The sequence below is a fragment of the Schistocerca cancellata genome, chromosome 2 (genome assembly GCF_023864275.1).
Source record: "Schistocerca cancellata isolate TAMUIC-IGC-003103 chromosome 2, iqSchCanc2.1, whole genome shotgun sequence".
NCBI classification, from domain to species: domain Eukaryota; kingdom Metazoa; phylum Arthropoda; class Insecta; order Orthoptera; family Acrididae; genus Schistocerca; species Schistocerca cancellata.
The window spans coordinates 542,433,471-542,446,172 of NC_064627.1; the positions used below are offsets into that span (position 1 = coordinate 542,433,471).

General features: G+C 43.4%; 1 protein-coding gene across 1 annotated transcript in view; it reads left to right on the forward strand.

Annotated features, from left to right (window-relative positions):
- Positions 1-1,020: 1,020 nt before the first annotated feature.
- LOC126162108 (uncharacterized) overlaps positions 1,021-12,702 on the forward strand; it is a 35,293-nt gene continuing 23,611 nt past the window's right edge. Inside the window, exon 1 of the mRNA XM_049918383.1 lies at positions 1,021-1,173. Within this exon, the coding sequence (XP_049774340.1) occupies positions 1,126-1,173 (48 nt within the window). The 5' untranslated portion in view covers positions 1,021-1,125. The remainder of the gene's footprint in view (positions 1,174-12,702) is intronic.

Sequence of the window (12,702 nt, forward strand, 5' to 3'; positions counted from 1 at the left end):
GTCAATATGTATAGATAATTTAGGAGGCTGCATCCGAAAGAGTACGTTCTCAGCTACGATGAAGGCCTCAGCCGAAAGTGCGTACGGTGAAGTCATTAAGGCATTTCGCAGTGGGCAAACGGGACGAAAATCAATCACCCCTAGGGACGTCGCGCTAACATTTTGTAACTCCGCCTCTAGCCTCAGCTGGATGAGGAAAAGACTCAACAAGTTTCTGCAGGTATATCATATCGAACTGAAGCCGCTGATTGATTATTAGATGCCACAGACCCACCAAGTTGCGGAGTTGTTAAGTGCTGCGTTTCACCTGTTGTTCCAAATACTCCTAGACTTTTCTTTGGGACTGAATTGGATGACATGGAATCCATGTGCCGTATAACTGAATGGCCGCAGTGAAAATTGGTGCCTGACCGGGGCTCGAACCCGTATTTCCCGCTTTACGGCGAGCAGTCTCCTTAAGCGCTTTGGCTATTCGTACACGACTCTAGCCAGACCCAAACTTCCTATGTCCTCGTTCATGCGCCACAACCTGCCCTCGTACACATTTTGTGATTCCGAACAGGGGGAAGGCATTTTAACTGAAAGTCTCTGCCTGGTACCGGCGGATAAATACGATATTGCAGCGCTCGTGTTGTTAAAAGTACGATGCAATATTCCTTTGGACATGCAAAGAACACTGATCGTACTTCTTAACACGGACACTGCAGAAGCAGCACTGTCAAGATAAGATCGCCAAGCTTCGCTACCAGAAGGCATTTTTGAAAGAGACAAATAAGGAAGAGATAGGTGAATGGGGTATGGGATAAGGACTTACGGAAACCACGCGAAATCTAAATTTGGATATCCTCCCGAATACGAGTCCAGTGTTTAGAGAGTGCGCGACCTCCTCGGGTGGTACCTGGAGCTGGACAGGAATAGCGATTGGACGAACGACGCGGTGCCGGCTACGCCGCTTCCTGGTTGACGCTGGGCTGGCGACATGGCGGAAGTGGCCCGGCTATCGCCGCCTGCAGACGCACGGCGACAAGTCTCCAGTCAGTCTCAGCTACAGCTTGGGTACGGGCGCTGCCACTCGCACACTCGCACAGCTGCCGTACGCAACTCATACACAACTCACATCTCGCCATGGGCCTGGTCTCCAAGTTGAGGATTGGCCTCAAGATCTTCGAGCTTGTAAGTACACTTCGGTGGCTGCCCGATCTGGCGTGCCCACTTGACACAGTGGTTACTTTTGTTCTTGTTGTTGTTGTTTTTGTTGCTGTTGTAGCTACTTGCTACACGAACCAGATGCTATTGGGTAGTATGCAGAACGTGTCAGTAAGTTAATGCTGCTCATTTACATTATAGTCCTTACGTGAATATGGCTATGGAAAGTATGGAAGATAGGATATCGGGTACTGGTTGAAGTAAAACTGTGCGGGCGAGCCGACATCTTGCTTGGAGAGCTCAGACGGCAGAGCACACGCTCGTGAAAGGCAAAGGTCCAACGATCGACTCCCAATCCGGCACTAGGGATGGCGTTTATCGCTAAAACAACAAATTTTTAGACTCAGATTTTCACTCTGCAGCGGAGTGTGCGCTGATATGAAACTTCCTGGCAGATTAAAACTGTGTGCCGGACCGAGACTCGAACTCGGGACCTTTGCCTTTAGCGGGCAAGTGCTCAGCCAACTGGGCTACCCAAGCACGACTCACGCCCCGTCCTCACAGCTTTACTTCTGCCAGTACCTCGTCTCCTACCTTCCAAACTTCACAGAAGCTCTCCTGCGAACCTTGCAGAACTAGCACTCCTGAAGGAAACAATATTGCGGAAACTTTCTTTCAGGAGTGCTAGTTCTGCAAGGTTCGCAGGAGAGCTTCTGTGAAGTTTGGAATGTAGGAGACGAGTTACTGGCAGAAGTAAAGCTGTGAGGACGGGGCGTGAGTCGTGCTTGGGTAGCCCAGTTGGCTGAGCACTTGCCCGCTAAAGGCAAAGGTCCCGAGTTCGAGTCTCGGTCCGACACAGTTTTAATCTGCCTGGAAGTTTCAACAAATTTTTGGTTATATTGCATTTTTTTCAACGTGAGTCTGACAAGAGAGGGTATTAAAAACAGCCCAAAACAACCGGTTTCTGAATAAAACGATTTTCGATTTATTTATACATGTTATTTCCTGTAATAAACGCAGAAATCGACTCTCCCAGTTTCAGGATACACATAATCAAAATACTAAACTAAATAGGGAAATAAAAAGAAAACTTATTCCGTCGATCGTTCGCTACTTGTCTCGAAAAATGATAAGTGGCTGAATACTACAAAAAATCATCAGTATTCTCCTATTGATCGTAATTTTTTGAAACTCTGCTCAAAAATCATGTCGTAATAGAGGATCATATCACAATTTGGGCACTTGGAGCAGTCGGTGCTGAAGGGTGAAAACTGAGGTTGAAGAACTCTATTTTTTTTTTAATTTGTCCGTTTTCGCGAGCTACAAGCTGATAAAGGCATATTACGTAGACAGAAGCAACAGGTCAGCTACTTTCAGTTTTTATTGTAAACACTTCCTGAAAAAACCTATTTTCGGTTTTTTATTCCGGTTATTTCCTGTAATAAACGCAGAAATCAACTCTTTCAGTTTCAATATAGTACTAGTTGTAAGCTTTCTCCTTATATGACGTCCCAAGTCTGTTGTGGCTCCTCCCGTTCTTAATCTCTTAAAGGGAGGGAGGGAGGGAGGGGGGGGGGGGTAATGTCAAACGGGCCGACCTGGAGCAGGAGAGGCACCACAGGTCATTTCAATTTTCACTGTCTATACTTTTATAAATAAATTCATAAAACTTTGTCTCCATAACCAGAAAGGATACAGGATTCAAACTCATAGCAGTGGAAGTTCAAAAATATAACAAAATCAATTTTTTTACACGTGAAATACCTTTTTTTCGCTTACTATTGGCTGCATTTGTTGCTGTAGGTAGCCGGCCGGTGTGGCCGTGCGGTTCTAGGCGCTTCAGTCTGGAACCGCGTGACCGCTACGGTCGCAGGTTCGAATCCTGCCTCGGGCATGGATGTGTGTGATGTCCTTAGGTTAGTTAGGTTTAAGTAGTTCTGAGTCTAGGTGACTGATGACCTCAGATGTTAAGTCCCACAGTGCTTAGAACCATTTTTTGTTGCTATAGGTACACTTTTCTTCATAAGTAAGAGATATTCTTCGTTGAATTTTGCACTGCTACCAAACACAAATTCCTTAATGCAAAAGGATAGAATTTCCAAATCTATTAAAAACTGTGGTAAAAACTGATATGATTAAATATAAAATTTGAGTTTTTTCTAAACATGAAGTTTAAAATGTAACAACTCATTCATTTTTTCATAAGTTAAATAAATATAGAGTTTAGCAACTAATGCAGCCAACAGTAAGTGAAAAAAGATGAAATGTCACATGTACAAAAAAATTATTCTGTTGTTTTTCAACTTCCAGTGCTATGGGTGTGAATCCTGAATCCTTCCTGCTCATGCTGGCGAAGTTTTATGAATTTATTTGTAAAAGTATAGACAGCGGAAATTAAAATGTCCTGTGATGCCTCTCCTGCTCCAAGTCTGCCCGTTTGACGTCCTACCCCCCCCCCCCCCCCCCAAAGGAAATCGAGCATTGTACTTCCTTGATACTTCCAGACTATACTTTGTTCATCACAAGAATAAACCTGACGTAAACAAAAACAAAAGCGATGGTCGGTCAGAAGCCGTAGAACACGCATACTGGTGTTGTTACGCTCTTAGAAGCAGGTCTTACTTATGTATTAGATACCTTATAACTCAGTTGCGTTACTTGAAATTTTAAGATATTCTAATGTATTAACAGCCATCAACGTTTCTCTTTAACACGCTTTAGCTACTTAGTTGTTATTTAAAAAATCGTATACAGTCACGGTCTCTCTACTACTGCTCTGATTATCGCGCCGATAATGCGCAGTATGAAGACGGCTAATGCTTCTTCCTGCTTCATAGTCAAACACGCGTGTGGAACACGGTTAAAAAGATGCTAAGAAATAGGTTGTTCTTAATGTTTTTCATAAATTTACAGAAAAAAACGGCTCTGAACTTTTCCGAGGGACTTCATTTAGTACAGTTGGATAGATAGCGGAATTGGTAGCGTAATGGATTCATAATCGGATGCAGTTCATAAATCGCTGAATCAAGTTCCACCTTGGTCTTTTGTTCCTTTCCATTTGTAATACCTACTTCTCGTAATTGTAAGATTCGGCATCATTTTTTATAATTAACGCACACTCTCTAGTTTCTAATTACATATTGCACGCGAAATTTCTGTTCTCATTTCAAATATAAATTCTTAATCATTGATATTTTATAAAAGATTATAATACAGATTGCTTAAATTAAGAAAAAATAATTGAATTTTTTAGGACAAAAAAGAAAAACCTAATACTCTTTATTTGGACTATGCCCGTTGTTTTGTACTACAGATGTAGTGTAACACGAACCAGAGAGGTAAGCGTCGTAGAAACATGAAAGACATTCTTTTTCAGAGCATCGAGAAAACGATACAAATACTGTATTTTTATATTTGCTACTATACCATCACAATATGAACTCAACAGGACTGATTTGGCGCCAAGTTAAAGAGATCTGGTCCGAGAAACAACAAGACTATTAAGCTGCCAGACGTACGAGAACTAACGTACGCAGATTTTTCACTTGTCACTGCCGAACGCTGGCGGGGTATAGAACGGCTCGTCATAATAAAAAAGAGAAAATGCGGTGCCAGGGTGGCTTCGTGGATTCTGTTGTTGATCGAATCTTTATTAACGTAGCATACGGCGGTTCCAGAACTGAAATGTATTTCTCGGATTCGGATAGGGAAGAGGCTAAGAGATTACCAGACGACTGACTGTAATTTAATACCTTCACAGGCTTCAGTATTCAACAATACGCTGAAACCCCTGTAGTAGGCTTTTGCATCACACATAGCTCTCTCAGATAAATTATCCTGCGTGTAAGTTAGGAATTTTCATCACTCTTGTTTGTAATTAGAGTACTATGTAACGTGAGAAAGAGAGCATGTTATGCTTTCCGTCTGGTCAGCTAAAAAGCGTGCGGTTGTGCTGGAGTTTCGTCGAATATTATTTCATTCTCTTTAAAAATTAAATGACATTCGAAGCTATGTTGCTTCTCTGCTCTTCTCCTGTTACGCCTGAACTGCAACTGCTCACATCGTTGCAGGTTAGAAGGACCTGCTGGCTGGCGAGTACTATCCAAGTTAACGCGCCGGTAAAGCTTTTTGTCCTGCATCATCGCTCAGTGTATGTACGTATATCACAGCATAAAACGTATCCTTATGATCGTACTTGACTCTACTGGACACGGCTTGGGTTTCGCTCAACGCGAAACGAAATCCAATGAGATTCTTCATTCTTACGATGACTAGAGTATAGAGCTAGATCTGTTTTGTGTTACAACTAATATCCGGCGAAGATAGCGTGGAAGTATCACACAGACCAGATAGGGCAAGTCCCGCACACTGCTTGTATACGCATACCACCCAGTAGTATGCTACGCCACGCAGTACCAGGTACATTACTGTCTCAGCAATGCCATGTGTCTGTTGCACGTCTCTGTCGGCATTGCTATTAAAATAACACGGATCGCTTTTCCTATTTTCTATAAAAATAATGGAAATTTTACGATTAAAAATAACTTTTTTTTAAGAAGATTTACCCAAAAACCAAAAATTATGGCACTTCTGCTATGGCTGATTAATATTTCGGTTTTTTACCTGGTTATTAAAAAAATTTAAAGAAGCACCTGTTATAACGGAGACCAAATACCGAAAAATACCGGCTATTCAAAACTAAAACACTGGTATCGGTTTTAACCGGTCGGTTCTTCCCTCCCTATCCGGCATACAGTTTCAATCGGCCACGAAGTTTCGAATCAGCGCACGCTTGGCTGTAGAGTGAAAATTCATTCTGGATGCTGCTGGGAAAACAAACGCGAGTCAGTAACGAGCAGTACTGAATGGGGGCTTGACGGGAAAGAGTAGAGTAGGTCTCATTGTCCTCACCAGTAAGTACCGTGAGTGAATGGAACCAGATAGTATCACAACAAGACACACAACGCATACTATTGGCATTTACTCTGTTCTGTAGATATTTACGATCGAATACAGATACAACGAAAAATGTCGGTAAAAAATCAAACGAAATGCAACTGTTCTGAAGCGAGCCACAGGCGATTACGGGCGCTTATAACAAAATACTGTGAAACTACCCCTGAACAATATGTGAAAGTACACACACAAAAAAAAAGTTTTCCGTCACCTCGGTTCCGGAACATGTACAGGAAATTGGAAGAGAGATCAACATAAACATCATTTTCGCCTTTTTTATTGCTCATGAAAACCACACACTGCATGTTGTACCACCATACAGCGAGACCTTCAGAGGTGGTAGTCCACCGGTACCTCTAATACCCAGTAGCAAGTCCTCTTGCAATGATGCATACCTGTATTCGTCGTGGCATATTATCCGTAAGTTCATCAAGGCACTGTTGATTCAGATTGTCCCACTCCTCAACGATGATTCGGCGTAGATCCCTCAGAGTGGTTGGTGGGTCACGACGTCCATAAACAGCCCTTTTAAATCACAGGCATGTTCGATAGGGTTCATGTCTGGAGAACAAGCTGTCCACTCTAGTCGAGCGATGTTGTTATCCTGAAGGAAATCATTCACAAGATGTGCACGATGGGGGCATGAATTGTCGTCCATGAAGACCAATGTCTCGCCAATACGCTACCGATATGGTTGCACTATCGGTCGCAGGATGGCACTCATGTGTCGTACAGCCGTTGCGGTGCCTTCCGCGACCAGCAGCGGCGTACGCCGACCCCACATAGTGCCACCCCAAAACAGCAGGGAACCTCCACCTTGCTGCACTCGCTGGACAGTGTATCTAAGGCGTTCAGCCTGATTGGGTTGCCTCCAAACACGTCTCCGACGATTGTCTGGTTGAAGGCATAGGCGACACAGAACGGTGAAGAGAACGTGGTGACAATCCTGAGTGGTCCATTCGGCATATTGTTGGGCCCATATGAACCGCACTGCATGGTGTCGTGGTTGCTAAGATGGACCTTGCCATGGACGTCGGGAGTGAAATTGTCCATCATGCAGCCTATTGCACACAGTTTGAGTCGTAACAAGACGTCCTGTGGCTACACGAAAAGCATTATTCAACATGGTGGCTTTGCTGTCAGGGTTATTCCGAGCCATAATCCGTAGGTAGCGGCCATCTACTGCAGTAGTGGTCCCTGGGCGGCCTGAGCGAGGCATGTCATCGACATTTCCTGTCTCTCTCTGTATGTCCACCACGTCCGAACAACATCGCTTTGGTTCACTTCGATATGCCTGGACACTTCCTTTGTTGAATGCCCTTCCTGGCACAAAGTAACAATGTGCGAACGCGATCGAACCGCAGTATTGAGCGTATAGGCATGGTTGAACTACAGACAAGACGAGCCGTGTACCTACTTCCTGGTGGAATGACTGGAACTGATCGGCTGTCGGACCCCCTCCGTCTAATAGGCACTGCTCATGCATGATTGTTTACATCTTTGGGCGGGGTTAGTGACACCTCTGAGCAAAGGGACTGCGTTCGTGATACAGTATCTTCAGGAGTTCTGGGAACCGGGGTGATGCAAAACTTTTTTGATGTGTGTATATATAGTATAGGCTGCTACTACTTCCTCCTCCTCTACTTAGCGTTAATCCCTTCTAGTACGAGGTCCGCCGTACTCAAGATTTCGACATTCAGTTGCACCTACCTTTTGCGGCCCGTTGCTGGTCCTATCGCTGTAGCCGTCAGTTAACTACGGGAAGGAAGTCGTGTGCATTGTGTAAACCTTGTTCTGTGCGTGATGGATTGGTCTTATGTTAACTATCTGTGCCTGGTTCTCCGCACGTCCGTATCTCATGAGGAAGGGCGCTGCGCGTTGCGCTGTAAGAGCAAGATAGTATCAGTTTGCCCGCAATTAAATTAGTTATCAGGTGCATACTAGTTTAATTTGTTTTTTAAAATTATTTTTATTAACCTGTTAAAACCATTCCAATTACTGGTTAAATGATCAAAGATTTTTATTGCTTCGAACATCAGCCTGCGTCATTGTGTGGTGTAGATCACTTTTCTGCCAATAACAAAATGTATATTTCCGTTGTTTGTGGTATGCAACTGACGGTTGACAACAAACTTTGTTTTGGAAGAATGTTACTGTAAGACAGTAGCTAGCATGACACGCTGACTAATTAGTCAGAGAATGAACGTCAAGCTTAACTTCTGGAAAGATGCTGAACCAAGTTTGTAATTTTAATGACATTGATAACCTTCAGACAGAAAAATAACTGTGGGGTTGAGATAAGGGAAGTCAACCAAAAGAGAAGAAAAATATGCTACACATTAGGATACAGTCTGCCAGTGCTGTGCAGTTTCACTTTTACTGTTACGTAAAAATGGCGAAAATCGCGCTGAGCGGGCTACTTTGATTTTACAATTCACCACACTTCTCGCCCACGTTTCACTGCCGCACTGAGGCAGATAATTTTATGTGTGCTACACGTTGTGGTGTTGCTTGTTTCTTCTATGCATCGAGCAGTTTTCCCGCAAACACGTCAAAACCTTTACGACCTGATGTTTTCTGCACGGTCGTAACTGCACCACTAACAAGGGAACCTCCCCATCGCACCCCCCTCAGATTTAGTTATAAGTTGCACAGTGGATATGCCTTGAAAAACTGAACACAAATCAATCAAGAAAACAGGAAGAAATTGTGTGGAACTATGAAAAAATAAGCAAAATATACAAACTGAATAGTCCATGGGCAAGATATGCAACATCAAGGGATATATGAGCGCCGGAGAGCCGTGGCCCCGTGGTTAGCGCGAGGAGCTGTGGAACCAGAGGTCCTCGGTTCAAGTCTGCCCTCGAATGAAAAATTTTAATTTTTTATTTTCAGACAATTATTATCTGTCCGTCCGTTATGTTTTCATCACTTTTTTGGGAGTGATTATCACATCCACAAGAAATCTTAAATCGGGCAAGGTAGAAGAATCTTTTTACCCATTCGCCATTCGAAAACATATTCCTGTCATGTGACGCACATGTCGTCACCAGTGTCGTATAGAATATATCAGACGTGTTTTCCTGTGGAGGAATCGGTTGACCAATGACCTTGCGATCAAATGTTTTCGGTTCCCATTGCAGAGGCACGTCCTTTCGTCCACTAATCGCACGGCTTTGCGGTGCGGTCGCAAAACTCAGACTCTAAACTTATTACAGTGAACAGTGACGTCAATGACCGAACGGACAGATCATAACTTTGCGAAAATAAATAAAGTAAAGTTGTCACTCGAGGGGAGACTTGAACCAAGGACCTCTTGTTCCGTAGATGCTCACGCTAACCACGGGACCACGGCGTTCCTGGGCGCAGTTTGTCCTTAATGTTGCCTATCTTGCACATGGGCTACTCAGTTTGTATATTTTGCTTATTTTTTTCATAGTTCCACACAACTTCTTCCTGTTTTCTCGATTGATCTGTGTTCCGTTTTTCAAGGCCTATCCACTGTGCCAACTTATAACTAAATTTGAGGGGGGTGCGATGGGGAGGGTCCCTTGTAAGTGGACTATGCCTGTCAGTATAGACTCACCGTTTCGCGTACACCCATCCGCACTGCAACACCTTACCTGGAACCCAAGAGAAAATAAGCATTAGCGACTTGCTCTTGCGACATGTACTTGGACGTACTTCCCAACCTAAATGTATATGACTTTTAATAGCTATAGTTATAAGTTGGCAAATGACGTAAATTGTGATGTAATGTTGTTCAGCACACTGCCCTCAGTCGCCAATAGAAATATGTGCACTTATGCCCGTTACACCCTGTATAAATAATTTTAGCGCCCTTCCCAATGGTACTAAATGCACTTTATTATGGTTTTCATATCTCAGTAGGTGAAAACTGGAGAGCATTAAACTTGAAGCGAAATATTCACCGCTTGAGATGCTGTAAGTTGGCTGAAGCATTGTTTCACTTTTATGAAACGTAGGGTATAATCGAAGTGTGGCTAGTATCGACATTACGTGGAACGGCTTGCACTTTAACTAAGGAGCTGAATGCATACTCCACATCAATAAAGGCGAGATTAGTTCAGGATTATACGATGTACTAAAGAACAGCAATGGATGCGCGCTTGTGTGTGTGTGTTTAAGAGAGGGAGAGGACGTAGCTTACTCTGGACAAGTATCGTGCAGGCAGTGAGATGACGGATGATGGCTAATTTATGGAAACCTGATGGGGATGGTTCCTTTGACAGGACACGGCCGACTTCCTTCCCCATCCTTCCCTAATCTGATAGGACCGATGACACAGCTGTTTGGTCCCTTCCCCCAAATCAACCAACCAACCAACCTGACGGTATAATTTCATATTAAACAGAAAAAGCTTATACTTTCTAAGATCTATTTTCCAATCGCAGCAATCAGCCTATTATTAAAATCCTTTAGAGCTCCTACTGTGCAATAAACAATTAATTACTATAAGTACATCAGCAGAATTTAAGCCTTTGAAAGGAAATAGATTGTTAATCAACTACATGAAAGGAATACCTGAAAAAGGATTATTTCCATTTCATTATGTCACATCATACTTTGAGCTGGAATGTAATTATGTATGGCCTTAATTTTCTGTATGCAGTGGTATATCTCGTAATGAAATATAGACTGTTTCGAGAGATGCACGCGGCCATTTATATCTGGCTGCTTAACGCGTATTGTGACTGGGAACAATTCTTCTTCGAACAGTTTACATGTCACGCTGATAGTACTTGTACGTCATGAGATTTGTTAATTCTCACAGTGTCTTCGGAAAAGGAACTATGGTCTTCCCGTTTCCACTCACTACGTGGTTCTGTATGACGCGCACGGTACAATGCTTTGTAATGAATCACTGCGGTTCCCGTTCTAGAGCGCGTTCTTTTCTGCGAAGACAGTGACAGCAAAAGGAAGAGACGTTTTGACATCACATTTGATTTGGCGCAACGTCGCAGCCACGCGAGGTGACAACAGGAAACCAACATCCGGGCCATCCTACCAACGACAACTGCTGCCGTCAGGAGCAACCGAAAAAAAAGCAAATATCCTTCTTCTGGCGTAGTCTGAAAACATTAAATCTGAATGTGGATGGTGCTCGATAGGAACAGGTTGTCACCTAAAACGATTCCAGGCAGGAACGAAAGCGACGTAGAGCGCGACATCCCGGTGACGTCATTACGCAGGGCTACGAGGTCAGTCGGATAGGTTTGGGGGAAGGAATTCACCGTAGCAACGTTCAAGGAACCATGCCAGAATTTTCCTGGAGAAATTTAGCGCAATAACTGAATCTGAATGGGAATTTATTACTTGCTGTTACAAATTAAACCTGCAATCTTGTTAGCTAATGCAGATTGTGTAACACAGTCGCTGATTGTCGCAAACATTGAAAACGACGCGTTCATAAAGAAACAACAGTGTTGAATGTACAGGCTACAGCGAGAATAATCTGTCTTAAACCCGTCGGCACACGGGACGGGGCAGCTACAACGTTAACCTGTGCGTAGAAGGGATGTCTAACGTCCCGAGACGCAGCGCTGTCGGCACACGACACAAGCTGGGTCACGTGATTTTCTGCTCTCAGCTCTCTGCAGCGGAGTTGTCGGCCTTATTTGGCTCGCTAACGATACAATTCGCTCAAGAAAATGGGCGCGCGTAAAATTCCGACGTTGGCTCTATTAAAACGCACATTTCCTCCCTTGTGTCCGCATCAGTGAGGACATCAGCTTGTAAAAGCTCAACAGATCTAACAAACTCACTCCTGACAGAGAACGCACATATATTTATATAACATTAAAAATTACAGATGCTATTCCTATTAATTTCGTAAGAAAGTTCCACAACCTTTTGGAAAACATGAAGATGAAGAAAAAAATTACATACAACAGGACTCCAACCCTATACCGACCTAATCTCTGAAATGTAAGATGGTGTGTCTAAACACCATCCAAGGTTGTAGCTTCATTACAAGACGCTTTGGGTTTTATCATATAGTCTCCTACAAGCTTTAATCGCCGATATGTTATTCATTTACATTTAATTATAACAAATCCTAACAAGAACGACACATTTTTTCATGAATCTTTAACGTGCCGTCGCCTTAAAACGGCTTAGTCTGATAACACGCGACTTACTGCGCAACATTTACTAAATACTTTTATTACAACAAATCGTACCAATAACGACTGTTTTTTTCCAGACATTCAGTATGCTGGTGCTTAGAAATGGCGTACATTCAAGGGGTGTTCAAATGTTTCAAATGGCTCTAAGCACTATGGGACTTAACATCTGAGGTCATCAGTCCCCTAGAACATAGAACTACTTAAACCTAACTTAAGGACATCACACACATACATGCTCGAGGCAGGCTGTAGTAGCAGCGCGGTTCCGGACTGAAGCTCCTAGAACCTCTCGGCTACAGCGGCCGCCTTCATGGGGTGTAATGTATCACATAAAACGTACCAAAGATGGGCTTCTATTGAAAGAGACAAGGACAATATGGCGTCTCGCTTTCTGCGCATCGCAAGCTTTCTGCTTGTGACTCAGGGAGCGTTCTTGTTTCCTGTTGGTTAT